The following is a 27,393-nucleotide window of genomic DNA, read 5'->3' on the forward strand; positions in this document are numbered from 1 at the left end:
GTGAAGTGGGGTTTCCAAGTAACAGGAGGACCAACTGGCCAAAGCCACACCTGAAACCAAAGAGTCTGCAGTCAGAGGGAAAAGACAAGGTCGATTTAAGGTAAAATCATACTCTGGATTACTGGCTTATGGAACTAGAAGAAAGTGTCTCAAGAAGTCAAGATTTTCAGACTTTGGCAGACAGAGTACACAAGACCAAAAAGCATGTGAGGCTGACAGAATGTTCCCAAAGACCAAAAAAAAAGTGTTCCGTATGTAGGAAAAGCACAACGAAGACCAAGCTGCAGCTGCTCTACACACCTGGCCGCAGTTTCCTAACACATTCGCAAGTACTCAAAAGTTCCATTTACCCCAAATCCAAATATTCCAAAAGCAAAACCAGTAGGAAGCTTTCTTTCTAGAATAGGGTTGATTAACAATTTTTTTTTAAAACAATAACAGTCCTGAGGCATTACAAGAACTTTTAAGTTTATTCTGAATCAGATTAAACTGTGTTCAACATGGCTCATTTCTTTACAAGTCATAATCTTGAGTATATACTAAAACAGCTAAACAGTTCTAACGCTTTTTCTTTGCTTATACTGGACACAAAGCAGTGTAACTATATAGAAGGCAATGCCGGCATGGTGTACGGGACGTGAAGTGTGGTGAGGGGACCCTGCCCCGGTGACTTGGTGGGCAGGTGAGGAACCCACCCTGTCCCCGCCTGAGCTCTCACTCCATCCCCTTGACATTGAGTCAAACAAACAAAATCTACTCCATAGTTAACTCTGCAATTATTGGGCTGTCTCTAGCATTCACGTTCTAAAGTTAGAAAAACAAAAACCACCAAGAGATCATACCCGACAGTTAAGACCCTTCTCCCTCTGCAGTGTGGACTTTCTGATGTTTAGAAAGATTGGACTTACTACAGAAGGTCTTCCCACAATCACTACACCAATAGGGCTTTTCCCCAGTATGGATTCTATGGTGCTTATTAAAATTGGAGCTGTGGTTGAAGGCTTTCCCACACTCCTTGCACTTATACGGCTTCTCTCCAGTATGGAGTCTCTGGTGAGAACTAAGACCCGCGTGCTGACTAAAGCTCTTCCCACACTCATTACACTGATAGGGCTTCTCCCCGGTGTGTATTCGGTAGTGGCGAATGAGGCTGCCTTTGCCACTGAAGGCTTTGCCGCAATCTTTACACTGGTAAGGGGCCTCTTCAGTGTGCATTCGCTGGTGCTTAAGGAGGTCTGAGCTCTGACCGAAGGCTTTCCCACACTTACAGTCATAGGGCCGGTCCACCAGGTGTGTTCTGTAGTGAAGGGTCAGGTTGGAGCTGTGGCTGAAAGCCTTCCCACATTTGGTGCACACATATGGTTTCTCCCCAGTGTGTGTTCTCCGGTGTTTAGTGAGGTTGGAGCTATTACTAAAGGCCTTCCCACACTCAGCACATATATAACGTCTCTCTCCTGGGGCGGGTTTAGTCACTACTTCTCTACCTTTAGCAGAACCTTTGTCTTGGAGAGGGGTTTTTGTTCCTCTTTCCTTTTCTGGATTTACCCACTGCCTTTCTAACCTGGCCTCACATTTATCGGCGATAATCATGGGAAGTGTATCCCTTCTGAATCCTTCTGCATGAGATTCTTCAGAACTTCCCTCCTTATCTGTTGATTTCTCATTCTGGGTCTTCGACTTACGATCTGAAACAGTAAGCAGGATAAGGACATGTCAGTTGCTTCCTATCATGAGGAAAAAACCATTAAATGAGAAACAGAACCATCAGGTAACACTGATGGATTCTAAGGGGTAACCAAATACCACTCTATAAAGTCACAGTATCATGTTTAAGACAAACAGGGCATTATCAGATCTAGTTTACAATGCCAGACTTTCACGCAAGCCCCTACCAGAAGCTATCATGGTATGAGGAGTACACAGCGCTGTCTGCCGGGAGAACTTCATGCTATACAAGAGGGAAATGAGGCAAAACTTCAGGCAAAACTAAGCATACTAAAACAGCAGCAAAGCAGCTGGGTGATGCTCAGGCAGAAAGAAGAAAGATTGTGGAAGCGTCAAAGTTGGTAACAGAAAATAAAAAGGATATTTAAGGGCAAGGTGGCTAGTGGCAAACTCACAAAATCCAGATTCTCACAGAAGCTGAATGTATTTAACAGCAATAAAAGAGAACGTTTGGTCCATTTATAATCATTCTAATCCCAGATCCTTAGTAATCTGAATGACAGTACTTAACTCCTATGAGGGTTTAACTCTCATCATTTAAACTATCAATACATGTGTCCTGTCATTCTCTAGTTATAAAGCAACTGTTGAAATCTGACTGAAGTTGTTAAGCTTTTTTAGACCGTTTCACTAGGCAGTCATACCTCTTAAAAGTCCACCTAACCATCCACACACATAAAAGGAGAAAAAGAGAAATCCACACTGAAAACTGGTAATAGCAGGGCCACTAGGTCATGAACAAATGAACCAGCACCATCTCTTATCAGTTCATTCAACCTGCCCTCACCTCCGTGAACAGTCCCCTTATCAAACTTCAGCTCTCCCTTCAAGAGTGTGTCATTTGTTCCCACGCCAAGACTGAGACACACCTGAGGGAAGAAAGGAACTCATTCTGCCTCATCAGCTCAGGGGACCGCCTGACAATCAGGAATTGGGGTGACTGTTTCCTCCACCACAAAGGCCTGGGGCACCAAGCAGGTGCCTGAGAGATGGTCCTACCTCGAACCTTCCTCAGCGCTGGAGTGAACTTCTCCTCTTCACCAGTCTCTTGGATGTAGAGGGGCCCCCAAGACTCGTATCTGTGACTGGTCTCCACAGACTCTAGCTGCGGGCTGCTCAGGGACTCCTCTGCCGCTCCTGAGGGTGCCATCTTCTCCCATGACCGTTTCTGCTCACGGGGAGGTGGGGAAGCCTAGAGACAATTACGAAAGGCTGGTTCTGTGCACAGCTCACTTTAAGAACCAGAATGAAAGAAAATCTCAGAACAGCTATGTAGAACCTCTAGGAAAGAGAACTTCCATTCCATTCAACTCCCAAGGGTAATCCCTGAACTCCACACAGGATAACAGAAGAAAACCAGCAGGAAAGACAGCCTAAGTCGGTGGAAGGTCCTGTCAGCCACTCTTAGCGTGTGGACACACCCACCCCTGCCTGATCCGCTGGGCTCTCAATCTCGCAGGAGAGGAGGGCGCCCCAGTCTACCTGTGGTGCCGGCTCATCCAGCTCCCGTTCCAGATCCTCCAAGAGAGTGACGGCCTCTTCGGCGCTCTCAGGGCAGTGCTCCTGCACCCAGGCCTGGAGCTCCTGGGGCAGGATGGTCAGGAACTGCTCGAGCACCAGCAGCTCCAGGATCTGCTCCTTTGTGTGGATCTCGGGCCGCAGCCACTCGCAGCAGAGCACCCGGAGCTGGCTGAGTGCCTCCCGGGGGCCAGGGGTGTCGTGGTACCCAAACTGCCTGAAGCGCTGGCGGAATATCTCCATGGGAAGGCGCTTCCCTTTCTCTTCCTCCTCCTCAATCTTCACAATCACAGGCCCCTGCTCCTGTGGAGGCCTAGGGCCCAGAACTGTGGTCATGCCCAGCACCTTCATCTCGGAGGTACTCCAGAAACAGCTGTCACTGCAGACAGGATTCCGTGGAGCAGGAATATTGGTTCTTGAGGGCTACACGTTAAACCTATGAAAATATGATTTCCATAAAATTATCAAAAGAAAAAGTATGCTTTTTGGTCTTTAAGACACTGTGGAACTTAAAGCCACTATAAAAATGCCATATAACAATGACTATCAAAAATCTTTCTAAAGTCAGCTCAGGATATCCTATTTTGATCTGATTTTGTCTTCTTTCTCTGGAAGAGTGCTCTGTGGCTCAATTCCACTTCTGCATAGCTAGCTGAAGAAAATGAAAACACTAATTAGAAAATATACATGGGCCTTCCCTGGTGGCTCAGTTGGTAAAGAATCTGAATGCAATGCAGGGAATCCAGGTTCAATCCCTGGGTGGGGAAGATCCCCTGGAGAAGTGGCAACCCACTCCAGTCTTCTTGACTGGGAAATCCCATGGACAGAGGAGCCTGTGGGTGGGCTACAGTTCATGAGGTCACAAAGAGTTGGACACAACTTAGCGACTAAACCACTCAATATTCATACCAACATTATTTACAACTGCCAAGATATGGAAGCATCCTAAGTGACCATCAACAGATGAACAGCTAGAAAGGGGTGTGTGTGCAAATACTATTCAGCCATACAAAAGACTGGAACCATCTGCAAAACAGGGACAGATGGACTTGGAGGGTATTATGCTTAATGCAACAAGTCAGAGAGAGAAAAACAAATATTGTACATTGTCACTTACATGTGAACTCTAAACAACAAAACCAGTGAATGTAACAAAAAAGAAACAGACTCACAGATATAGAGAACAAACCAGTGATTACCAGTAGGGGACAGAGAAAGGGGGAGATGGGAAAGTAATAAGTGAACAGACAACAGAATCACCCTATTATTAAATATACTCTGAAAGAAAACTACCTAATTAATCTTACATGCTTATGACTGGCGTTCCTGACGAGCATGTTTTCAAACTCTGAGCAGCATCTTCCCTGTCACATAGGTGTTCCTATACTGGATTCTGAGTAAGGAAAATTCCAGGAGTCTCAATAAAGAGCCAAAGACATAAAAATCTATGTGGGTGTTCATTACATGAAGTTACACTGACAACGACAGTAGAGATCATACAAAGGATGTATGAATGGCTTACAAAAGCTGAAGGTGAGGGAACAGGAGTTGTAGATAATCTAGATCTAAGGCATTTAATAAACTGAGTATGCTCATTTTTTTTTTTTTTAACCTCAACATAATCAGCCACAGGTATACATACATCCCTTCCCTTCTAAACCTCCTTCCCCACCCCACTCCTCTAGGTTGATACAGAGCCCCTGTTTGAGTTTCCTGAGCCATACAGCAAAGTATGCTCATTTCTAACATGCATGTCAGCCTCCATGGATCTGGCTTGACTGCACCTGAAATATCCTGCACACACACACACATAATAAACACATAATCACAATGAAGGAAAAAGGGAAAAACACTAACAGTGATCTTTCTGGGACAGAGAATTATGAATGATTTCAATTTTTAAAAGTCTTTTTCATTTTCTAAATTTTCTTTAGTGGATATTACATTTCTAACTAGAAAAATCATAAAATCTTTAAAGGATCATAAGCAGTTTTTAACAAACCAAGATAGATTTTACCTCTAATGCTCAAATTCTAGGGCCTTTAAAAAAAAAAAAAAAAACCCAGGAAAACGAAAAAGCACAAATTCCAGCCCATGCAGAACCTTCCAACAAAGGTACATTTCTGTTACAGATTTTATATCAGGTATTTAGTTTCACACATTTGGTAAATATGTATTTAAAACATGTATTTTATATGGCTCTTCCCCTTTATTTTTGTGATCAATTTGGGTAATTAAAAACACAGGAAATGGGGTTCTAAGAATGAAACCTCAATATGAAATCTTGCTTTTATGAGAAAGTTGATAATTATCAGCTGCTAATTAGTTCAGAATTCTAGGGATGATAGCTGAACTCTCCACTACGGAACCCCAACTCTGAAGCATCGCACGGGGTACCACTGTTCCTGCACAGTGGACCAGAGTCAGCACTGAACACTCCTCTATGCTGTCCTCTGTACTCACTATGCCACTGAAGCTCCCAAGATGAGGATTACTTGAAAACTGAGCCAGGGGAAGAACTGCCATCTCGTCTCTAACACTCAAGAACAACTCTGTTATCTTAACTATTACAGAATTTCCTACTCTGTCCAGAAGAGGGCACCCCAAGAAGAGCGGGACTCTCCATTGGGCTGCTCCGCTTCTGGGATTCAGCCTGGGAAACTCAGACACTAGGGGTTATAACGCTGCATAGGAGGCACTAAACAGGGCGTGTCCTACATGGGATCTGTTACCCAGACCTTAACAAATCCAGACACAGATGCCACTACATCACACCACTATCTTTGCAAAACACACACAGAGTCACACTTTAGGAAGAAAGTTTCCCTAGATGAGCACCGTCAGTAGTAACTGAGCCCAGTAGCTCAGCGATTTATTCCAGCACACCAGTTTTGCAGTGCCCACAATTCAAATTCATGCCTCAGTAAGGCCACCAACATGTGGGGGGCTGGGCGCCTGGGGCCTTCTTCCTAACTGCACCCACTCTCCTTGATACCATCCGGTCACATGGCTTTAATTACCACCTATTTATTCACGCTTGCCAATTTATCTCCAGCCTGGACCTCTCTTCCAAGCGCCAGACTCTTAGAACCAACTACCCACTTGACCTTGCCACCAGCATATCCAGTGGTTTCCCAAACTTAACATGTCCAAAACTGCACTTCTCATCTCAGTGAACGGCAATTTTACTGTTCCGTTTTCTGGAGCAAAAAAACCCTGGTCACCCCTGACTCCTCCTTCACATTCTACACACAATTCAAGAGCAAATCTTGTTATCTCTACACACAAGAGATTCAGAATTCAACCACATCTCACTTCCTCCAACACTGCTGTCCCAGTCCATCATCTGTGCCTTTTTTCTTTTTTCTGCCCCACTACACAGCATACAGGCTCTTAGTTCCCTCATCAGGGACCAAACTCACGCCCCCTTCAGTGGAAGCACCGAGTCTTAACCGCTGGACCACCAAGGAAGTCTCGGTTGTCTGTAAAATATTATACAAGTCAGATCACATCACTCCTCTGTTCACACCTTTCAAGGCGTCGTGTCTCATATGGAGTAAAAGCCAAAATCATCACAAGGCCAAAAACAAGGCCTCAAGGATTTCAGTCTCTGTTGCCTCTGGATTCCCTGTCCTTTGTCTCTTCTCTTTCTTCCACCTGTCAGACTGGTGAAGAATTTTTTTTTTTTTTTAATCTGATAATGGTTTATTCCCACCCCTACCCTGTCAAAGCCAGTATTTGGTCTTGACTAAACATCTGGTCATGCTGAGTTTGTCTAAATGTTCATTTAGGGATGCCCTCCAGATCTTGGCTTCTCAATTTTTCTTAATAAAGAGTTTATAAAATAAAAAATCATGTGAATAGAAAACAGAGGTTTCATTACTCACATTGTCTTCAACCACAATGAACTATCTTCTTTAAGCTCTCTGGACTGTTTAGCACAAAAGGGCCAAAGAGCAAAAGTTCACAGTCTACAAGCAGAGGTGTTTGTTCTGTTCTGAGTTTTTTCCCCTCCTTTAGGCCAATTTCCCAAAGCTTATATGCCCCCCCAAAAGTGCCCCAAATCCCATTCTAGAAGATCAGGCATAAATGAACCAAATTATTATTATTATAAATTCTAACAATTAAATTGTATTTACCTATTACTGCTAAAATGCTTTTTTTTTCTACAATTTTTTTTTTCCCTACAACTTTTTAAATGTTACTCTTCCTTAACTGAAAACTCCTACGCAGGCAAATCTGGTAATTCTGAGGCACAGATTTCTACTGTTGGATAGTTTTGTTAGATCTTCTTTAAACAGCACCAAGTTCTGTATCACTTTTTCTCTTCTTTCTTCACTTAGTTCTCTCCTAGTCCAAAACTTACTTTCTCCGTAGTAGCCTTCCAACACCTGAAAACAGTTGTTTTGCTTAACTCTTCAACACCTGAAAACAGTTGTCTTGCTTAACTCTTTTCACAACTCTTTCAACTGCTCCTTTTATAACAGGGGTTTCTAAGTACCTCACTCACCCGATCACCTTTCTCTAGACAAACTGTAAGTAAACGGCCCTCATAAAATGGGTTTCTAAACTTGAGCAGATTACTGTTACGTACTTTCTAACCTGAACAATGCCCAACGGACTAGTCCCTCCCTATTTCAGACAATACACAAGACTTCCGAGGCTCAGTTTCTCACACGAGGCTCCCGACTCTCGGGCGAATTCTTAAATCAAGTAGCCTTGAATTTGGACCGCCTACTTAGGGCCCGGGAAATAAGAGAAAACATCCCCGTTCTAGCTGACTGGCGACTGGGCTCACCGAAGGCAGAAAAAAACTGCTTTGTAACGCGAAAGAGACCAACTTTCACTTGTTAAACCCGGGGGTGGGGGTAGGGGCGGAAATGCTTTCAGGAGAGCAAAGGCCTCCGCCATCTGGGCCTGGGTAGGGACAGAGGCCTCCTCAAACCTCCCTCCCAGGACCGGTCTAGGGAGTCCCCAGAGGCCACAGCTGCCTAATCCACTCGTCCCTCCCCGCACCCTTTCGGCGGGAACTCCCTCTTCCGCCCGCCACGCGAACCGTGGACCAGGAGTCTCACCGTGAGTCAGAGCCGCTCGGGCCGCTGGGACACCTCAACGCGCACCGCGGCCGGCGCAACCGGAAGTACGTCATAGCTCCGCCTGCGGAGCGCTGAGAGGGGCCGCAGCAGCCCCTCTAGGAACTCGGGAGGTCTTTTCTGCATCTCGGTGTCTCGGGTGCGCCGGTGGTTCCTGCCCCGCAGCGACTGGTGGAGAGAAGCCCCCGCAACGTGAACAGCCGGGGACCTAGTACGCACTTCTTTTTTTTCTTTTAAACTAAGAAAGGGCCGACTAGACGAAGTCTTGGCGGTGTCCCCGCCGCTTCCCGCCGGGCCAGGGGGAGTCGTGGGCTCGGCGCGGTGACCTCGGTCCCTCTCCTGGACCTGAGGCCGGTTCTCCTGTGATCCTCAGGCCGGTCACTGCGTGGGACCTCGGTCCCCGTTTATGGTCATGGAGTTCCACACTTAGCCCTCTAAGCCCGAGATTCAGTTATCTCTCTCCCGGCGGCATCCACCTGAAGTAGCTGTGCCCTTGGGCCTCTGGGCTCTAAGCTTCCTGGACAGAGATCTCTGATGTCGCCTTCTAGGTGCAGCTGATGTCGCAGCACTTGGTACAGAGGTCCTTGCCTACCTTATCGACCCCTCCTCCCAGCCCCGCTCTTGCTCAGTTGCAGTTAGGGACTAACTGTAGATTAGGGATTGGTCCCTCAAAAGGCACACATGTTGGGACTTCCCTGGTGGCTTAGTGGTGAAGAATCCGCCTGTCAATGTAGGAGACACAGGTTCTATCCCTGATCAGGACGATCCCACATACTGCGGAGCAACTCAGCCTATGCACCACAACTATTGACGCTGTGCTCCATAAGAGAAGCAACCGCAATGAAAACCCCGCACAACTAGGGAGGAGCCCCTGCTCTCAGCAACTAGAGAAAAGACCACACAGCAAATAAAGTTAACCAGTGTGGTTGGTGGTTCGCTGGGATGTGACATCTGCATTTCAGAATTGTTTTGGCTTCCAAGAACCTCATCCTCTTCCAATGAATTCATTCAACAATCACATAGGAAGAAACTTATGGAGAGTTCTACTTGCAAAAACTTCAATTAAACATTTGCTTTCCTGTAATTTCATCTCATTGATCCTAGTCTTTTTGTTTCTTTTAAACTGTGCCACAAGCCTTGTGGACTCTTAGTTCCCCAATCACGGATGGAACCCAGGCCCTCAGCAGTGAAACCACCAATTCTTGACCACTGAACTATTAGGGAATTCCCATGTTGATCCTAGTCTTGCCTGAGCTTTTCCTCTCACAAAATGCATATAGTAGTTCTTCTTGTCAGCCCCTTCAAAATATTTGGAAACTGCCACATGATTGTTCCAAAGATGAGCTGCAACAGTTTCACAATCTTGTCTGAAAGTTTGTTTCTGAATCTTGCAATGTGAAGTGCAACATGACCCTCTGAGGGCCCTGGTTTCTTATTTAAACAAATCTCCATACTCTGCCATATTCTCCCCCTTAACTCTCTACATTACTGTTCTCTTTTTTTTGGAAAGATTATTTGGTTTGAAAAGAAAATGGGGGGGGGGCGGGGTCCGTCCCCTTTGTAGCAGAAATCTGTAAAGCGAAATGCTACGCAGGTTACTCTAAGTCCCGGCTCCCTCCTCTGTTTTGGACAGGGTGGTTGTGGTTCTCTACAAAAGAGCTGCTTTCAGGATCTTTGTCCCTTATGTTTCACTCACTTATTTTTACTGCTATCACTATGCTTTGCCTGTAGAGGGTGATTAAACCTTGATTTCTCTTAAAACAAGGCAAGCTCCTTGCCCATCACAGCTCTAAAACTTCCTCCCCCCCACCCCCACGAGTCCACCTGTACAGCCTGTTGCGAAGTTGCAAAGACATTCATTCAGCTAAAGAAAATGAAAAGAGAATCAAGGTGATGTAGTTAGACAACCCCATAGCTTAGACCTGGAACACTGTACTAATGAGCCTTGGGGGACTTGAAGATGCAATTTAATTACCAGGAAAAGGGGCGTAATAACAACCTCCTCTGACAACTTTAAAGCGCCTGGATCACAGGAGAGTGAGCTAGCTTTGTAATTAGCTGTACCAATACTAAGGACATTTTAATCTTCAAAACTCTGGGCTACAATATTTTTCTCATCTCCTGTGTTTTAATGTTGGCCTCCCACACCCCACCGCGATGGATGTGGCTCTGCCCATTGCAGATCCTTTTTTTTGTTATCCTACCTTCTCTGGAGAAAGCCACCTGTCTTCTTAACAACAGAAGATAGTTTCCTGCCAAGACTTTTACAAGGGCAGGTTGCCAGCTCATTGCCTTGTCGTGGAAGAACCCAGAAAAAAATTGCATTATCTCTGAGTAGATGAAGATCACAAAGGGCATGTGGCCCAACCCTCCCACTTGCAAAATCCCTTCCTGCCCAGGACCCCAGGTGTCACAGCTGACTTGATTTGATGCAGCAACCTGCTCTGGCTGACTTGGCAACAAGGTTCCTTCTCCCAGCAACTTCCACTCGGGTCACTCCTTCTGGTTGTGCAACTTGGGCCCTACAAAACCCCAGGGGGCCACCATTTATCTCATCAGGGAGTTGTACAGTTTGTTTTTTGATATTTGGCTGTGCTGGCTCTTAGTTGTAGCATGTGGGATCTAGTTCCCTGACGAGGGATGGAAGCTTTGCCCCCTGCATTGGGAGGGTGGAAGTCTTAGCTACTGGACCACCAGGAAAGTCCCTGGAGTTGTGCGGTTATCACAAGGCAGCCAAGTGTCTTGAGGAAGAAGTGCCTTTTCTAATTTGCCTCTGCCAGGACAATCAGAGGCTGAGGCTGGGCAGAGCTGGTTTTATGTATCTGCCTTACTCACTGCAGAACCTATTATTCCTGACATCCAGCATGTGGTCTGACAATGTTTACTGAAAGGGATTTAAATCTATTTCCTGGAGTCGTGCAGAACAGACTGAGTCCCTCTTCTGACATGACAGGCCTTTAGGTACTTGAGGGTAGAGATCAAGTTCTTATGCCTTTTTTCATCAAACAAAACCATTGCACACCAGAGGTGGTTTTGTTTTCCCCTCCTATGGTTGATGTTTTTTAAAATGCGAGTCCAGAACCAAATGCAGGGGGCACAGTGACCGGTAACTCAGGTAGAGGAAGACTCAGACCAGCACCTCCCGTGTTCAGGCATCTGGAGTGGAGGCTGTGCTGGAGACACCTGAGACTTGGGAGGCGGTGGTGGCGACTACTGATGAACAGACATGCGAAGTTTGGAAAGGCCTCTTAAACCTGTATCAGCAATGTCCATTATTCCAGAGCCAATACTGGTCCTTTAGGATATGGAAACTGAAGCTCAGGGGAAAATAGAACACTCTGCACTTCTCTCTGGTTTCTAAATAGAGTGAAAAAAATTAAATGAGACAAAGCAAAATAAAAGTTTCTAATAAGCAAGGTTATTAGAAGTCATAGTTTTAAGATCTAAACTATCAGTTTTACATGCTGTTCTTACCATTAGGATATTGTTTTCTAAGATTCATAAAGTGGTCAAAGATTATTTTAATGGTTTCATTTTATGAGAAAATTATGTTTCAGAAGATCATTAAAAAGCATCTTTATTCTGTGGTTTTTTTCATTCTGTTGCCCTCTTAGAAGCTACCTAAGCTCCTGAGAAATTACTTAGGACATGTCATTTGGGTGAGGGTTGTTTCTGGGTCGCAGTACGTGTGAAATACATTTGACTTTGAAATTAAACTTCTATTTCTTTATCCAAAATGTACATTTTATGCAACCAAGGACAACAAAACACAAACATCACAACTATTGCCACCTAGAGATGATAATTTATTGTTTTACCAAGATTTGGAAGAGAACATAAACAGAATATTTATTACAAATCCCTACCATCTCCTTCCCCGACCTCACTACTCTGTAACATTTCTCTGTCAGACAGCACTGGCCTCCTAAAATGGACCATTGACTGTAAGTGCATATCAGTTCCACCTTCCTGCTATTTCTCATGATTGAAACTTTTAGCTCTCGGTCAAGGTTTCAAAAGACTTTTCAATGGAGGAGTTTCCTAGCTTTGACAACAACAAAAAACCACTTTCCGTCTAAGATCCCATTACTTATCGAAAGAAGCCTTTCCAGAAATGTTAATGAGGATTTTAAATAAACAAGTTCACTTAAAAAATCATTTACTGAACATCTACCAAGCACCTGGACTCTTCAAAGACCAGTGAAATGAAAAGGCCAGGCTTGAACAGCAGTAACTTAACGCTGGGGGTGTACAAAGACAAGTGAGTTTCTTCTTTTGGTCTAATTGATTCTAAACGAAGAAACTAGGAACTGACAAACAGGAAAGGTTTATTTTATCCAGTCTACAGATAAACAAGACAATGCCTGAGTTAGTTCTCTATTATAGATTTAGGCTTATCGTGTTGACCTGGGTGTAATAATCTCTATTTAACTAAAAGCTAATAAAAATACGTATGTTCATTTTAAAATAATTACGAATTTTGCCTGCATATCCCACCCTTTGCCCCTAAACTCACAAATTTTCCTGTATCATCACAACCCATTTCCTCCCACCCACCCCCCTCATGTATCTGTTTTCACAGAAGAACCCCTACAACCAGCAGAAGCATCTCTAATATGCTTTGTCCTTGCTCGGGCGGGGCAGGGGGCAAGTGGAAAGGCGGGCAAGTACTGGGCCACAACCCATGGCCAGTCTCTCTCCTCTCCCTCCCCCAGGCTCGCCTGTTACTCTTGAGCAGCTGGGGTCTGGCTTCTGCAACCCTCCTCCCTACTCTCCTTCACGGCGCATCTGACCTTGTTGGGAGACTAACCAAAAGCAACTTGGGGGCACCTGTGGCTGCCCAGTCTGTTCCCTGGACCAAAGGAACTTGAAACCCACATCTGATGCTAGAATGAAATCCTAGTTTCAGCATCACCTTTCAATACCTCACAAACTTACTCTTTGCATCTTAACACACTCAGCCTGACTGCTTAATGAGTGCTTGCTGAAAGGAGAAAATTTAATTTAGGACCAATTAACTTTGCTGATTGCTGTGCAATTTGAAGTGAGTCATGATTCTTTAGTAAATGGAGGTGAGAAATTCAACAATTAAAAGAAAAACCTGTTAAACAACAGACCATTGTTCAGAAGTCAATCTAATGTCCACTCTTTACCTTCCACGGTTTCAGGATAAGAGAAGAACATGAGGTTTGTGGTATCCACTATTAAACAGAACCAGACAATATGAAACTAAGTTCTCATGTTAAGACATTCTTATTATGTGATGTCTAAAGTATTTCCCAAACTTCTGTTTGACCTGCAGAATCGGAGATGGCTTACCTCCCTATAACTTCAAGTTTGTTTTTACAAAGCTCTGAAAAGTAAAACAGATAATTTCAGTTTTAGATATAATAAAAAATTAATTTGAATAGCAAAATAAGTAACTACTTTTCAATGTACAGTAGTGTGTCCATCCCAGGAATGAAACCCAAATGTTAGAGAAACTTTTTAAACAATGTTTTCTATTATATTCTCCAGCAGTAGCTGAAATAAAAATCTACTCTAACTTCTACAAAAACATCTATTTATACCACTTACTTTCCTTTTCTCTGATTCTACATTTTGCTTTGCAATCTGCAGACCTGCATTTGGTTTCCCAGTTCAGGCAACCATGGCCCCCTCATCGCTATTTCTGAGCAACTGCACAGAGTGGGACCACAAACACATGGCTTCTCTGGCAGGTATTGCTGTCACTGTCTGACTACGTGTTAATTCTGTTACACCAATTTACACGATGATTCTTCCATGACGGTGGTAGGATGAACCTGGTTAGCTAGCTTTAGATGAGTATGTAGGATAACCAGACCCTGCAATAAAAGGTGATCAACTCTAGGATAAAGAGAAAAAAGTTCTTTCTCAGCTGTGAATCTTCTCAAGCCCTCTCTAATAATCACAAGCCAGGGGAGGTGAGTGGGATCAGGGGAGGTATACAGAAGGAACACTGCAATGCCAGGGCCTGGATGCACCTGTGTCTATTTTCCAGGGCAAAGTCCATCTTGGTGTTTTCCTACCCCACGTTTTCTCAACACAGAGATGAAAGAGTTAGTGGGGGAAGCAGGATGCTTCTTCATACCATTGGTCCAGGTCAAGATAAAAAGTGGTCCCCCTGGCCTTCCCAGTCCACTCCCAACTCTCAATTCATGGAGCAGACCTTCTTCTGCCCCCGACAAGCTCAGAGAACCCATTCTCCTTGCTTGAATCGGTGATCTGACAGCTAAGCATCGAGTTCCTGGCTATGGAAACTGCAGGTGTCTATAGCGAACTGTTCCATTTTAGTTCCCTATTCACCTGTCCCTCCTAACGAAATCTACTCATTCCTAAGCTCTTGACTTGATAAGCACCAAACTATGCAGTGTGTTTTTTTTTTTCCCCTCTCCTCAGTTCTGTGAATTGACTTTTTGTCTATGTCAATTTCACTACTCACTCCAAAGCACTGCTCTTTTGGAGTGATGTGTTCTGTCAAATAGACTAAAATAAAAATACATTATCTGGTACAGGGTGTATACAGAATAACAGGGGCTGGAGGTACAAAACACAGACACTGACATTATGATCATACAAAATATATAGAAGTACCCAACATCAACAATTTTTGTCAGAAATTGTACATTTTGCTATTACTTTAGCATTTCCCCATTTTTTTTTCTTCTGTGGATTCTCTGCAGTTAAGATTGAGATTTCTCCACAGTGTTTCTGAAATTCATTACACGACTGGAACATACTGAAGGAATTCCTTTTCTGTCCAAAGCAATGAGTGCTATACATGGAAAGTTTTCCTCACATATAATATTAACAATTTTATTTACAGTGAACTTTCTGATGCTAAGAGCTGAAATGTGATTAAAGGCTTTGCCATATTTATCACACTTAAGAGGTTCCTTCCTGGAATGAATTTTCTCATGCCAGGTACGATGCGAATTCTTACCTCTCAAAAGGGTCAACCTGTCTGTACATCTTTAGCACAGCTTCACTTTAAAATACTAAGTGCCCTAACATATCAAGATGCCTTATACATCTGCAGTCTTAGGCTTTAGCCTTGCCTGCCAGGATGAAGCAGAAATAAATGCCCTGCAACCTGAAGAATTTTACGTCTCTTCCTGGCAAGGTTAAGGTATATTTTTAAAAAACCTCTCAAAAATTTCCACTGGGTCAGCTAGCATGCCACCAGTTAACTAGAGTCCTTGAACTGTTAACAGACTTCAGCCAGTCGAGGACTTTCAATCCCAAGCACTAATTTAGATGTTGTCAGCCTTTTGGACCATGACCCAATTACACTTTGTGCTGAGGAGCTGATAAATAGATGCAATGCGAATAGTTTTAATAAACAGCAGTAGCCTGTTTTCTTCAGAAATGATGTCTTCAAACAGCTATTTCAAGGAGTCCATCTGCAGAAGACCTGGAACAATCCCCATAGCTGTCCCACAGTCTGTACGATATCCCAGGAAAATGGGAATTACATATGGGGGAACAGGTTATAATTTCCACAAAAAGAAATGATGGCAGAATTATGTTGGCATGGAGTTGTGGCTCCAAAAGGCCAACGTGGACCCAGCCAACGTTCTCTGACTCTTCAGAACAGGTGGTGCTTTGATCAGTGTCTTGAGTTAAGCACCTCACTGCTTTCAGTAGCTCCCTGGCAGCAGATGTCTTTGCTCAAACGCACCAAGTTTTCTACTTGACCATCCTTGTTTATTCTGAAGAAAATTCCTCAAAACAGTTTCTTCTACCTTCCCTTTTCTATCAAAAGTTAGTCAGGTTTGCCCTTCTGGAGTATCACTCCTTTTCTTAATCTGGCTGGATAGACTACTCTGGTCACCAGCTGACCTCGGTGAAATTCCCCTAAGCAACACTGATGCAACTGCTTAGGAGCTGCAGGGAAGCTGGGGGCGGGTCCAAGTTACAGAGGCCAGAGGATTAGTGCTGCCTGGCCTGGAGTTGAGGCTACAGCTGCCCCACCTCCATGGCTCCCCATGAAGCTGACCCTGTCTCACAAGCTTGGGCTGTTGGTTGACGAACAAGTGACGGATGAGTTTTAGTTCCTGACGGAAAATCTCAAACTCTACGTGGCAGGGGGGTGGGGAGTCTCCTATCAGAAGGCTAGTCTTCAGGTGTGTTCTTAGTCTGTTTCTAAGTTCCTGCATGAGCAGCCACCCCTACCTGAAGCCCTGATGACTTAAGCAGCCCACGCTGCTTGGGGCTCGTGTGTGTGTATCCAAAAATGGTCTGTTATGAGCTTCTAGAAGGGAGTGAACCTCCTGCACAGATGGTGGGAAAGATCAAAGTTTCACAGCCTCACCTGTCTTTAGTGACGAGAAACAGAAAAGACACCGTGCAGAATGACTGCGACATACCCACCTACATTTCAGTAGGCTGGTGAGTTTCTCGGAGCAACAGACATGTTTAGTAACTGCCAGATAATGGTGTCAAATGCTTTTTCAAAGTTTCTGGAAGGGGTGGGGAAAAAATGTTCCTTTTTCTGAAAAGCAACAGAAATCACATCTTCTGAACTTTATTGTTTAACGTTCCACATGATTCAGAAAGTGCTCCAATCATCACGGTGTCCAGCAGTTGACTGACAGATTCGGGTGAACATCTTTGCCATGAACAGACATCCAACAATAGCCTAAGTGTCTTTCTTTTTTAAGAGGATGACAACAAAGTCACTTCTGACATTCCCTGGTACTCGCTCTCTGATCTGGGTCTAGACAAGAGTCTATGCCGGTGGTGGACTGACACGTTTGTTTTATCTTCAAGACAAAAACAAACATGAGACTCTGGAGCTCTAGCAATGCCCTTGGCCCTGAAGATTTCACAAGCTGGCCTGGGCTACCGTATTTCAGGTACTCCTGACTCACTGGCCCTGTGGTGAATGTCAAAGTCCTGCTAGAAGTCAGGCCTAAGGAGCACTTCTTACACATTCAGCACTGCGTCCAGGGCTGTCCAGGATATAAATATAAATATACCCGACAGGAGAAGCGCCTCTTCTGGGGAGTGACGGAAACGTTCACACGTAGAACAACGAAGGATCACAGACAGTATGCAATCTAGTGCTCACTCATGGAGAGATGCGCTGAGGAGTGCGACAGCGCTTTAGGAATTCAGGGATCTCACAAAGGGAGAGGAGAGTTTTGAATCACAGTTGCCGTTTCAGCAGGATTTGTCTCAGTGAGGACAGACCACCTACCTTTGGAACTGCTGCCTGGTGCACATGTACTCTCCCTTTCAGGAAGAGACTGAAATCTTTGGTTTGATATGGATGAGCGCAGTCCTAGATTTCTACAGCTTTGGTAGGCTACCAGTACCCGGACAGAACTTACCATATCTATGTAATTAGTTTGAGCAGCAGGTATCCATATAGTTTGTTCAAACTGTCCCTCTTTTTTGAGAAATAAGGTTCAGCAAGATGTTGGCCAAGTAGGGTTTGCCTGTGGCAAGCAGGTTTTGGACATCAGTGTCGTTTTCACAGACATGATCTCAGTCTTTCAATTATACGGTGTGGTTGTGGAGAGTCCAAGGGTGCCTTAGAGGTACCCTCATTACTGAAAGCTTTGCTGTGTGTGCTTCTATCCTGTGTGGAAGTAGCATGTGGATTACATCCCGAGTTGAGCATTTCCCTACAGGGGCTTTGGAACAACTACCGGCCCATGGACTACACAAAGGCAGAACACTGCTGATGTAGCTGGAAGGATGCTTGAGTGTGATTTTCTTTATAACCTGTTTAGGCTTTTTTTTTCCTGCTCCATGGGCACAAATCTCTGAAATCATTTTAGAAACAAAAGGGGGAAATGGCTTGACAAACGCTTTACACACAGCTTTTCAGGAATGCTCCGAACGCGTCGAGGGAGGCTGGGCTGTACTCTGAGGCTCGCTCTCTGGTGTGGATTCTGTGATGCAGAGTGAGGGTCGAGCTCCGGGTGAAGGCCTTGCCACACTTCGTGCACTTGTAGGGCTTTTCTCGGGTGTGAATTCTCCGGTGCAAAATAAGGTATGAGTTTCGGTTGAAAGCTTTTCCACACTCACTACATTCGTAGGGTTTTTCCCCTGTGTGGATTCTCTGATGCTTAGTAAGGTCTGAGCTCTGGCTGAAGGCCTTCCCACACTCGTTACATTCATAGGGTTTCTCCCCAGAGTGGATTCGCTGATGCAGAATGAGATTTGAACTGTGACTGAAGGCTTTGCCACACTCGTTACATTCATGAGGCTTCTCTCCTGTGTGGATGCGCTGATGCAGGACGAGGTTTGAGTTAAGACTGAAGGCTTTCCCACACTCACTACATTCATAGGGCTTCTCTCCAGTGTGGATTATTTTATGGCGAATAAGGCTTGAACTCCGTGTGAAGCATTTTCCACATTCATCACATCTGTGGGACTTGGTTCCCGTGGGAACTTCCTCGGTGGTGGTGAAGTTTGAGCTCAGACTGAAGCTTCTTCCCAGACCTTTTCCCTTCTCCCTCGGGCCTCGCTCTCCTGTGCTGGGTTTTTTCTCCTTGACTGTAGCTGGCCCCGAGTCTCTCTTTTCTTTTCCAGCTTTCTCCTCGGGGTTTCTCTGCTGCCTTTCTACCACTCTGCCCTGCTGTTCACGCTTTTCTCCGACATCTTTCTGGAATTTTCCTGCGGTCTCCCCACGTGATGCTGAGTCTTCTGCACTTTCAGCCTTTGAGGTGGACTCCTCAGTCTCATTCCTGTTTTCACAACCTGACACAATAAATAGAAAATACAAATAGCACCTTCCTCTTTTGAATATACGGTTTACTCAAGTGACACTTTCCCAGGAAGCCTCTACATACCTGCAAAATGACCTCACAGTACAAATTGTAGACAAAATAGTAGAAAAAGGGAAAAAATACAGGGATAACAGGGAGAACTGGGAAATGTGAGGGCAGGCAAAGAGTGGGAAGGACAATGCAGGGAGTGTGCAGAAGCTGGGAACAAGCAGAAGGAACAGACCAGGCAAGAAAACAAGGGAAGGGGTGAGGCATTAAGGAACATAAGAGGTCACAACACATGGTTCTATAATTGGTCACCCAATAATTAATTTGAAAGAATCAATACACACTTAAAAAAAATGTTTCAGTTTTAATTTATGAAATTATTTTGAAGTATTCTGAAGTATTTATGAAATTAAAAACAATCTGGCAGGTGACGTGGACCTTCAGACACATGAAACGGTTTCTTTCCACCAGGGAGAAGAGAGGTGACGTGCTCAAGTAACAGGGTTGAGGGCGAGAGGCTGGTTGTGGCATCAGTAAATGTAACTGAAACTTTCACTGACAGATGATTGAGAGTTACTAAGAACAAAGAAAGTGAAAACATGTCTGGAAACGGCTCACAAAGGATGTAATATAAGAAAACAAGATCTTACAAATGCAGAGCTCATCTCTGATTTTAGCAATCTGCAAAAACTGGAATATATTTTTATTGCAGACTGCTATATTCTGTGTGCCACTCTTTTTAAGTACAGACTAAAAACTGTTCAGTACAAAAACACTATTTTGTATGTTTACATTTGTCTAGGGAAAAAAAACCAAACCAACCCAAATCTATTATTTGGCCTTAAGAAACCTTTCCAAGTGAGTGTGCACTACCTCAACACAACCACCAAAGGAGCTGAATATCTAGACCCTCACTTAGTGATGAAACTGCCATAAATACTGACCCAATCATGAGGAAAATGAAACTGGTCCATTCTTTTGAATTCCAAGCCTAGGTCCTTGATGATGTGGATGGTTCCCTATGTTGTAAGTTAGCAACAGATGGGCACTACCCAGCTCACAAACACAGATCAGTATTTTGGCTTAATTTTCACCTCATCCAAAGAGCAAGTATTAAGAATCGAATCCCTAGGAAGACCCAGAGGAATTGGGTGGAGAGGGAGGTGGGAGGGGGGATCGGGATGGGGAATACATGTAACTCCATGGCTGATTCATGTCAATGTATGACAAAACCCACTGAAATGTTGTGAAGTAATTAGCCTCCAACTAATAAAAATAAATGAAAAAAAAAAAAAAGAACTCAAATGGGTAGGGGGAGAAATTTCCCCCTCCTAAAAAAAAAAAAGAATCGAACCCCAGTGAATCCTATGGTTCAAAATAAAACTTGAAGTTTCTGTAGTAACATCCTCTCTTCCTAGTTTCCCTTCATTCACATTCCCCTTGCTCTCCCCAGGCAGAAGTCTCAGGAAGTGGACTTTCTCTGTGACAGGACTGATCTGACAGTTTCTTACAGTGAAGTCTCCCAGGGGTTGAGACCTAACAGAGACAAATGAGACTGTCAGCTGCGTCACCTTGTCTTATCCGGTTGATGCCTCTGAGAACTTCTTTGTTCTTACTACACTCTCAGGAGCCAGAGCTCTTCACAGAAGATCACCACTAGGTTTGGAACCTAGGAAACCTGACCCTGAGAGAGGGACAGGCATAAGGTCATGGAATTATACAGTTTTGGTGGAGCAGTGCTCATAGGACGCGAGACCGAAAACCCGTGGAAGGATGCCTGGTGGGCTCAGGAACGAGTTCCAGGTTAGGATGAGACTGACGGTCAGTGCCCGCCTGGCCATCTACACTGAAAAACAGACACTCCCCAACCCCAACAAAAGCACCTCAGTTGTAACCACAGAGAATGAAGCAGAATCCTTGCTGGTGGCGGAGTAGTTGAAGAGGTAGGGAATCAAAACACAAGAGTTACTTCTGCTTTCAAAAGACTCCCTAGAGGTAAAACTACCTAGACCTAGGAAATCCACGTGAGGTCAGGAAGTCCCAGTGCCAGGCTTTGGGATGAAATAAACAGTGTTCTCCTTCTCCATCTGGTCTGAACAAATGGGCTCGGTAGTCTAAGACATTAAAGATCCCACAGCTACTGGAAAAAGAGGCAATACACTCTTATCACAAGTAATCCTGCACCCATCTTACCCTGGGAAATCACGTTCCCATAATTCTCCTGCCTGGCGTCCCTATTGAGATTCCTCCGAGCCAGGTTCTGACATCCCCATTCCTCCAGGATGAGGGACACGGCCATGTCCTCGATCTTCACCATTGCCTGAAATAACACGAGATCCCCACACTCAGTTCCCCCAAAGCCCAGGGACAATCCCACTGCCCGAACCTGCAGTCAGGAACAGAGGTGACTGCAAACCTACAGGATGCTGGGAAGAAAAGGCGGCCGTGCCGGGCTCCAATGGACCCCAGGGAGTGGGGCTACCCTGTGGGCCCGGGCTTCAGCAGCCAGTGTCTTGGGAGAAGACCGCCAGGAGAGCCCCAGCAAGAGGCAGACGGCAGGGACTCAGGAGGGCAGAGGGGCCCACAGCTCACCTGGGAATCTGCCGAGAACAATGCAGATGCCATCGCCTGGTCTCTGGGAGCCCCCTCAGGATGAGGGGCAGGAACGTGGGTGGCAGGGAGAGCTGAAGGAGGAGAAAGGAGCTGTGAGTGAAGCCAGCTCTGCTCTAGGTCCCCTCGAAGAAGGGCCCAGGGCACTCTCTTTCCTGCACTAGTGTGCCTGATGTTCAATGAGGAACTACAGAACTGATAATTACAGAGACTGTAAGAAGGCCGGCATAAGCTGTGTCTTCCCAAGACTTCTGTTCTTGAGCAGGAGGAACAAGGAGTCACAGATGGTGAAACAGAGGCCCCAAGAGGGTAATCGACTTGCCTAACGTCCCCTGTTGAGAGGGCAGAGCTAGAACCAGAACCAGGTTCCTGTCCTCAGCTACAGAAGTGGGTAACACTCAGCTCTTGAGTCAAGTCTGGCTCGTAATTTAACCTTCTCCAGTCCAAGGAACTGGACTAGGACTTCAGATTTCCATCCAGTTGTGAAAAATTAAGTTTTAAAAATCTTTAGCAGTAATATCTTGAAACAGAGAAGGAAGGAGTTCTTATTTTTAAGTTTCTGCCAATTTTTGTCCCTCTACTTTTCTCCTTCACTTGACCAGTTTTTGGATAAAACACACAAAGGGTCTGAATGCTGATGAGACATTTCCAAGTGTATGAAGGCACGGGTTGATACTCCTCTACTAAAAGACATATTCAACACAGATCACACTAGCTGCAATGTGTAAGAAAAACTGAAGAAAAAAAAAAAACAAAAACTGGAAAATTCTTAGGAGACTGCAAAATCAAAACCTTCCCTTGCCAAGTAATGTTAGATTTGGAAATGTTACTGGTAAACAGATGATGTTACTGTATTGCAAAGATATTAGAAAAACGATTCTGAAACAGAATTACGGAAAGCTAGAGCAAAGTGTCCAAAAAGATCAAGTACCTAGCACTCCAACCTTATGAGTGAGAAAACACCATGGAAGATGATCAGCACAAAGAGGAAACTAAGAATAAGTGCATATTTACTATGTAACAACTATATATTCCAGGATTTCTAGAACTATTACTCTGGTAATCTGCAGCCCTAATCTGGCATTTAAAACCACGAATATCCTTTTCCATTTCCTAATTTCAACCCCCAGGAGGAAAAAATGGGATGGGGTGGACAGTGGTGGACTAAACATCACAGCATACTGGATGGTTCATGTGGGTTTCTCCAGCTTATGAATGCTGGCTGTCCTCCAGAACACACCGACAAGAATGCCTCCTTCAGCTCTATACGCCCACCCTAAACGTCACTACAAGCATACACACTGGGTAAGGACTGTGAGTTTATCAGCTCTTGAACAATCATTCTTTTAGCATGTTATTATTGTTTACTGATAGTCTATGTACCTACTTTGATTTTAAAACCGGATAAAATACATTAATATTTCCCTCAAAGGAAAAAAACTAATTTTTATTTATATGACTCTGAAATGATTTTTTTTTGCCTCACGTTCCTCAACCAAAAACATTTTTTCCATCCTTTTTCCATTCTTTGGAATTTCTGAAAGTAACCTAGAAAAAGAGTGCTGTTATACAGTATTTATACATTTTAAAGAAAATGAATTTATTTATTTTGGGGCAGTGCTGAGTGGCATGGAGGATCCAGTTTCCCTCACCACACACTGAACCCATGCCCCCTGCAGTGGAAGCACGGAGTCTTAACCCCTGGACAACCAGGGAAGTCCCAAATAAAATCAATTTAAAAATGATCCTTTTAAAGATAACTTATGACATACCAAGTGCTGGATATATATCATCTCCTCAGGACTTTCCTGTTAAAAAAGGTCTGCTAGACATCCAGAATGCTAACAATTCAACAAACAATATAATGTCCACCCAAGTTTATTATGCACATACCACTTACCTCCTCAGTGACACTCTTTAACTCATGAAATTGGTCTGTAGGCTATGTTTCCTCTGATGTATAGTAGTAATGACAACAGAAACAAGCATGCCTCTCTACTACAGGCATCAACAACACCGACACATCTGATTGGTGCATCCCTGCTTCACACCCCACATGAAACCTGGCTTCTTACCTCGAGGCTGTAACAGACGGGGTTTCCGAGATGAATGTTTGAAATGGGACTGGGCGGGCTCATGAGGAAGGTCAAAGCTCGAGGACTCCTGCACTGGATCCAGAGGCACCATCCCCCTTGCCAGCATCTCAGGCCCATGAACTTGACCTGGGACCTGAGGACAAACGGGTTGGGCTTGTGGGTAAATTACTTTTTAAACAGAAATTTAGACAAACAGAAAGACAGTAATATGCCAGTGGCTGGGCGAGGGCCAGGGCCAGAAAACTTTTTTAACAGCCAAGCGGAGCAGGATCGAAGTACCACAAATACGAGCTTTAAATCAGTAACTCTCTCTTTGCTCTGGTGTCAAAGTCCACGTGCTGCTCACCAGGCCTCACCTGCTGTCCTGACAAATCCAGCTCCAGATCCTCCAGCAGGGTCACAGCCTCCTCCCCGCTGTCGGGACGGTACTCCTGCAGCCAGGCCTGGAGCTCCCGGGGCAGGATGGAGAGGAACTGCTCGAGCACCAGCAGCTCCAGGATCTGCTCCTTGGTGTGGATCTCAGGCCGCAGCCACTGGTGGCAAAGTTCCTTCAGTCGACTCAGGGCCTCTCGGGGCCCGAAGGTGTTCTGGTAACAGAAGTGCCTGAAGCGCTGGCGGAAGATCTCCGGGTCGGGCGGGGGAGACTCCTGCAGGCTGGCGTCCTGCCCCCACATGTGCTCCTCCTCATCCTCCTCTTCCACCTTCACTATCACGATCCCGTCCTTCTCCTGGGCAGCCTGGGGGGACAGACCTGTGGCTTCCCTCGACTCAGCAGTCATCATTCAGGCTCAGGCACCTGACTCGATCCCAACAGGGTTTGTGCTCGTGTGTGCTCCTTTCTGTCCTGTGAGATGTCTGGTATCTGTTTCTGTACTATTCCTGAAGAGTTAAAAAAAAAAATTACTGGTACCTTTATGAAAAGTGATACTTTGCTGTTAAAACTTCATACAAGGCTACACATCCAAGCATTAAAAAGACCTCTGAATAGTAAAGGGAAAAAAAAGTCCCCCCCTCCAAAGCCCCCAGTAGCAACTGTTTCACTGTCACTTTATAGATACTGAGGTTTTGCAAGCAACCCCCCAACTGGCGAATTGGAGTCCAAGCACTTTCCTTCCAGGGGGAAGGCAGGTTATGATGTCATGTGTTTACACGCTCAGCCTGGGGAGAGCTGAGAAAGGGTGCCAGGCGGTGGCTTGCAGCAGCATGTGTACGAGCTCCCAGCACAACCCGGAGCACCCTTTCACAGATGACGCGACTGCGGCGTGGTGACTTCAGCCGTGTGCTCGGGGGCAAGAGGCTACCTGCCTACTGGAGCCAACACTCAAGCCAGATCTAAAAGCTTGGACTTGTAACCCACCATTCAGCTATTTCTGTGACTTTTATGGGTGCCTCGGTCAGTACAAAATGATCCACTTTGAATAAGGAAAAGAGCAGAATGCCTATTTATATTTTAAAAGTGAGAGAAAACAGACCACATTTAATGTACAAATGGATACTGACAAGCTCACTTGGTCTAAATGCTGAACATGTTTACAACAGACAGTATGGGGGGTGATGCAGGGGCAAAATGGGTCAAACGACACCAACTGTTATAAAATAAGGCAGCCCTGGGGGTGGAGTCACAGCCTGGTGACTCTAGTTAATACTGTGCTGCATATTTGAAAGCTGCTGAAAGAAGTTCTTAAAAATTCTCTTCAAATGAAAAAAATGTAACTATGGTGACAGATGTTATCCGTACTTACTGGGATCACTTGGCAATATACAGAAACACTGAATCATTATGTATCTTGAAACTAACCTTATGCTATATATCAACTACATCTTAGAAAAGAAAAAGCAGCTTTAGAGATTCTTGCAGAGAAACTACAAGAAGGGGAGACACTAGGAAGGCAAACACACACAAACAAGAAAATGGCACGGCTGAAGCTTCTGTCTACAGCAATTTTAAACTCAACCGGGTTAGAAGGTGAAAACCAATGTGGATCTAAATGTAACAAAAGTCAACCTACAAGTGAAAAAGCTAAAAAAAAAAAAAAAAAAAAGAGTATGAGGAAGGAACTATGAGTGGGTCGTTACATGATTTTAACCACTGAACCGATGCTCAGCATCCTTGAAACTCCTTACTGTCTACACATTTTAAAGACCTGGAAATACTCCCTAATTTGTTTAAGAACTTCCAAATGAGGATTTTTAGTGGGTCTTAAGCCTGTTTGTTAAAATTATAAAACATCCTTTGATTAGTTTGTAAGAACAGGTGATATAAAGGCATGGAAAAATGGAGATGTAGAAGGTGAATTTCAAGAACAAAAACGGAAGAGGGTTGGTGGACAGGAGCAATCACAAGTTACTAAGCAGACGCAAAAATGTATTTCTTTCATCTCCATTGACAAACCTTTGTGAGGCATCGTTTTCACCTCTACAGCCATCAAAATTAAGCATCAAGTTCAAGTTTTAGAGACAGCATCCGTCTGTATCAAAATGAGATAAGCCAATAGTTTTAAACTAACAAAACATTTTTAATTGCATGACTTTCACTAAAAAATTATTAGCAATTTTGGTGGAAAATGGAGCATGTACATTTAAAGCACAAAATTATTTTAGAAAAGCACAACTTACTGTATTTTTTTTAATTATACAAAATGCTGGTATAAGAATATATGTATGTAACTTTTGTAAACAGTTTTTACTGACAGGATTGTGTGACTGGAAAAGTTTGGACATAACTGTTCTAAACAAAGATTGTGATTTTAATCTGAGGTTTACAACAGGATTCATTTTTTTCTTTCTTTGGTCCCTAATAAAAAACAGAAATTGTTCTTAAAATAGCTGCTTATAATTACAATAAAGAACATTACAATCAAAAAAGCTCTCTGCATAAATATAAAAAGAATGTGGGAATTAAGTCATTTCTCCAATGCTTTAAACTGGTAAAAGTCTTGTTGTAAACCATCTTCTAAAAAGCAAGACAATTCCAAAAGAACATCTACTTCTGCTTCACTGACTCTGCTAAAGCCTTTGACTGTGTGGATCACAACAAACTGGAAAATTTTTAAAGAGATGGGAATACCAGACCACCTTACCTGCCTTCTGAGAAATCTGTACACAGGCCAAGAAGCAACAGTTAGAACTGGACATGGAACAACAGACTGGTTCCAAATTGGGAAACGAGTACTTGAAGGCTGTATATTGTCACCCTGCTTATTTAACTTCTATGCAGTGTACATCATGAAAAACAGGGCTGGATGAAGCACAAGCTGGAATCAAGATTGCTGGGAGAAATATCAACAACCTCAGATACGCAGATGACATCACCCTTATGGCACAAAGTGAAGAGGAACTAAAGAGCCTCCTGATGAAAGTGAAAGAGAGTGAAAAAGCCAGTTTAAAAACTCAACATTCAGAAAACTAAGACCATGACATCCGGTCCCATCACTTCAGGGCAAGCAGATGGGTAGACAATGGAAACAGTGACAGACTTTATTTTCTTGGGCTCCAAAATCACTGTAGATGGTGAGAGCAGCCATGAAATTAAAGACACTTGCTCCTTGGAAGGAAAGCCATCACCAACCTAGACAGCATATTAAAAAGCAGAGACATTAC

At 44.2% G+C, this 27,393-nt stretch overlaps 1 protein-coding gene across 1 annotated transcript in view; it reads right to left on the reverse strand.

The window, feature by feature from the left end:
• Positions 1–565: 565 nt before the first annotated feature.
• ZKSCAN1 (zinc finger with KRAB and SCAN domains 1) overlaps positions 566–27,393 on the reverse strand; it is a 31,576-nt gene continuing 4,748 nt past the window's right edge. The window contains 10 exon segments of the mRNA XM_070460679.1: positions 566–1,685; positions 2,725–2,917; positions 3,208–3,666; positions 8,364–8,504; positions 17,290–17,359; positions 18,182–19,070; positions 21,281–21,407; positions 21,680–21,771; positions 23,773–23,926; positions 24,150–24,672. Coding sequence (XP_070316780.1) covers positions 811–1,685; positions 2,725–2,917; positions 3,208–3,666; positions 8,364–8,504; positions 17,290–17,359; positions 18,182–19,070; positions 21,281–21,407; positions 21,680–21,771; positions 23,773–23,926; positions 24,150–24,575 — 3,426 coding nt within the window. The 5' untranslated portion in view covers positions 24,576–24,672 and the 3' untranslated portion in view covers positions 566–810.

The sequence above is a fragment of the Odocoileus virginianus genome, chromosome 33 (genome assembly GCF_023699985.2).
Source record: "Odocoileus virginianus isolate 20LAN1187 ecotype Illinois chromosome 33, Ovbor_1.2, whole genome shotgun sequence".
Lineage (NCBI taxonomy): Eukaryota > Metazoa > Chordata > Mammalia > Artiodactyla > Cervidae > Odocoileus > Odocoileus virginianus.